The sequence below is a fragment of the Oryzias latipes genome, chromosome 21 (genome assembly GCF_002234675.1).
Source record: "Oryzias latipes chromosome 21, ASM223467v1".
Lineage (NCBI taxonomy): Eukaryota > Metazoa > Chordata > Actinopteri > Beloniformes > Adrianichthyidae > Oryzias > Oryzias latipes.
In genome coordinates, this window is record NC_019879.2 from 13,037,930 (window position 1) to 13,041,239 (window position 3,310).

At 41.5% G+C, this 3,310-nt stretch overlaps 1 protein-coding gene across 1 annotated transcript; it reads left to right on the forward strand.

Moving 5' to 3' along the window:
• The first annotated feature begins 220 nt into the window (after positions 1-220).
• Positions 221-1,968, forward strand: LOC110017417 (zinc finger BED domain-containing protein 4-like). Its single transcript, XM_020713208.2, has 2 exons — positions 221-416; positions 504-1,968. The coding sequence occupies exon 2, from the start codon at positions 532-534 to the stop codon at positions 1,597-1,599; it is 1,068 nt and encodes a 355-aa protein (XP_020568867.2). The 5' UTR covers positions 221-416; positions 504-531; the 3' UTR covers positions 1,600-1,968.
• The last annotated feature ends 1,342 nt before the right edge of the window (positions 1,969-3,310 follow it).

Genomic DNA, 3,310 nt, shown 5'->3' on the forward strand with positions numbered 1-3,310 from the left:
TGCTGAGGCATTAAAGAGCTCGGCATGGCAATGAAGAATTGGCAGCTATTCGTGAGAGTACCCCAGGTATGTTGAAATTCTCTCTAAAAATTGTGCTAAAAAAATGCATGCAAACAGAAAGGCTCAAGGCCTGGTATCGAACCTGAACCTTCTTGCTGTGATGCGACAGTGCTAACCACTACACCACCATGTAGTCTTATGTCTATTTGATATTGTTTGTAAAAATTATAGTCCTTTTATTAAGCTTTTGACAAAATAGTTCCTTTTGGCTTGCAGTTCCTAACAAGCAAGCAGTGGATGAGGCAGTGGTCAATATGATCATCAAAGACTGTCAGCCACTCAGCTTTGTTGAAAACGAGGGATTCAGGGAGCTCCTGAAGCTTATTTTACCCTCGTATGCTCTACCAAGCAGGAAGGTATGTTTAAGAATTTTTATTATATGTTTGTACAAACTATATAACTATATTTTATTGGTGTAACAGTATTTGTATGGTTATTTTCAGACCATCAAGGACTTGGTGAGCCAGAGATATGAGGAGGAAAAGGAGAAAAACCAAAAAGGACCTCCAGAGTGCCGTTGCTGTTACTGTAACAGCTGATATGTGGACGTCTATGAATATGGAGGCATATCTAGCTGTTACTGGCCACTATGTGGACAAAGAAAGCCATGAACTCCATTCATCAGTCTTGGGAGTGCAGCATTTTCCTCCGAAACACACTGCAGAAAACATCGCCACGGTTAAAAGGAGCCTCATGGAGGAGTGGGGCATAGCAGGAAAGGTCAGGTGTCTTGTCACTGATGCAGCAGCAAACATGACTGCATGTGCTCGAATGCTGCAAATACGGCATACCATTTGTATAGCCCATTCCCTGAATTTAATTGTGAGAAAATCATGTGATCAAATCCCAACAATAACTGAAATACGCAACAAAACACGACACATTGTGACATACTTTCGATCGAGCTTGACTGCTAAAGAGAAGCTCACTCAAATACAGCAACAGTTGGGAACACCGGGCCATAAATTAATAAACGAGGTGCCAACACGATGGAACAGTACCTACCAAATGTTTGAAAGAATGACTGAGCAGAAGGAGGAAGTCTGGGTGTCACTGGCTTCATTAAAACCTGACATCACTCCACTGACTCCAGAAGAATGTCAGATCATTGAAGAGATGCTCAGGGTTCTTGCTCCTTTTGACCAAGCTACAAGAGAACTGTCTGAGGAAAAAAGGGTCTCTGGGTCAAAGGTCATTCCCATGATGAGAATGCTCCACATTGAGCTTCAACGTCAGGCCACAACAGTGACAAAAACAGCTGCTCAGCGACTGGCTGGAAACCTGAGGAAGCGGCTAACTGACGCCATTTGCGGCATGGAATCTCCAAGTGTAATGACTCTGGCAACTCTATTAGATCCCAGATTTAAAAAGAATGGATTTGTTAGCCAGCAAAAGGCAAGTGAAGCGGTGAAGAGACTGCAGTCAGAATGTGCAGAAATGAGGAGCCAAGAGCCTGACCCAAGAGAAGAAGAGCCTAGCTCTTCACATGGGTCAGAACCCAGTTCAGGTATGAAAATACATTTCTGTGGCACTTTGTGATATGATATATATCATGTGATAATAAAGTAATGATTAACTATTTTTTTTAGGGAACAATCTCTGGAAAACTTTAGATATGGAGGTTGCAGAGACCCAGAACCAGGAAATATACCCACATCTTCATCAACTTGCACTTAAAACTCTCTGCTCACCATCATAGTCTGTACCATGCGAAAGAGTATTTTCCAAGCCTGGGGAGCTGGTGTGTAAGAGGAGAAATCGCCTTGGAGCAAAGACACTCCAAAAACTTTTGTTTCTGAATAAAAATTCATGAACTAATCACTTTTTTGTCTTTTATTTCATATGATTTAGCAGTTAAGTGACAAATGTGCACATAAGTTAAAAAAATTGTAATTCTGAATGTTCACTCTAATTTGCTATATTTTACATACCAACTCAGTTTTAGCATTTACACGAACAAGGAATTTATTTACCTGCAATGATTTGAGAACTACTGCAGGGGTCACTGTTGGGTGACCAACACAGTATCAATACAGTGCTGACACAGTTTGTTTAGTGTGTCAATACACTCCTTGAGGTATCATCGTCCCATCACTAGCACACGGTTCCAGGACAAAGGGTTTAATGACTAACAAAAAGCACTGCAGAGCAGGGTAACAAAACAAAAACCAAAACTCACTGTGGGCATAGCATGATGAACAGGGCAGAAGACTTGCATGGAAGAGACATTACGACGTTAATGGAACAGCACAAGAGGAAGGCAGAGACAAGACTTATATACAGACAGGGCAGACAAGACACAGGTGAACATGATCAGGACAGATCGGGACAAAGGAAGTTAAACTCAAAAACATGACAAGACAGAAAACCTTTCAAAATAAAACAGGAAACAGAACTCAAACATGACAGAACAAGATATAAAGGAAAAACCAATACAAAAGAAACCCAAACCATGACAATCATGTAAATCATCAATGGTGTCATTAGAGCCAGGCATGAAAATATAAAAATTAGGCAAAAATAAAAAAAAATTTGTGAAAAACATATCAAAAGGGAAACGGGTCGTAAATAGGTAAAGTAATGCACGGACACAGTAAATAACTTTTTGTAGTGCGTCCATCATCTGGCGTGTGGTGATGTGACGAGAACCGTTTGAAACACATGCAGCCGAAGAATGTAAAGGGAGTCATTCGGGACTGATGAGGTAATAGCACAGTGTGGTCAACAGGGTCTGACAAGAGGAGCTAGGCAGGCGTTCCAGGGAAATTTAAAGCTAAAGAACAGGCTGATAACAGGGCCACTCGACTAATGGGAAAGTTTGAGCGGAAGGGAGTAGAGCATACTGCATGTGATTCTGGAGAATTCGCACAAGAGAATCACAGGTCACATTGTTTCAACTATCAGCCGCAGCTGCAGCCAACAGCGAGTGAGTGAAGTTGGGGGGCTGATCAGATAAGGTGGTGAGGTCCGGGGAGAGAAATAATTTTACTAGAAACAGAAACTAAATGTCCCAAAACTTTTAACCTGTGCTTGGGCCAGGTGGAGTTTAGATTTACTGCACTTATTGCCCTGAGAGTTGAAACTTAGAAAGATTAGCAGACATGTCCATTAAAGTTAGTGAACCAGAGATCCTCAAGAATGCTTTTAAGGGGTCAATCCTGATTTACAAGCAGAAATGCAGGGACCTGAGAAGTGGGGTCTGAAGGCTGCAATCAAACTTTTTATGAGCAGGGGAGAGTGAACTAAAAAA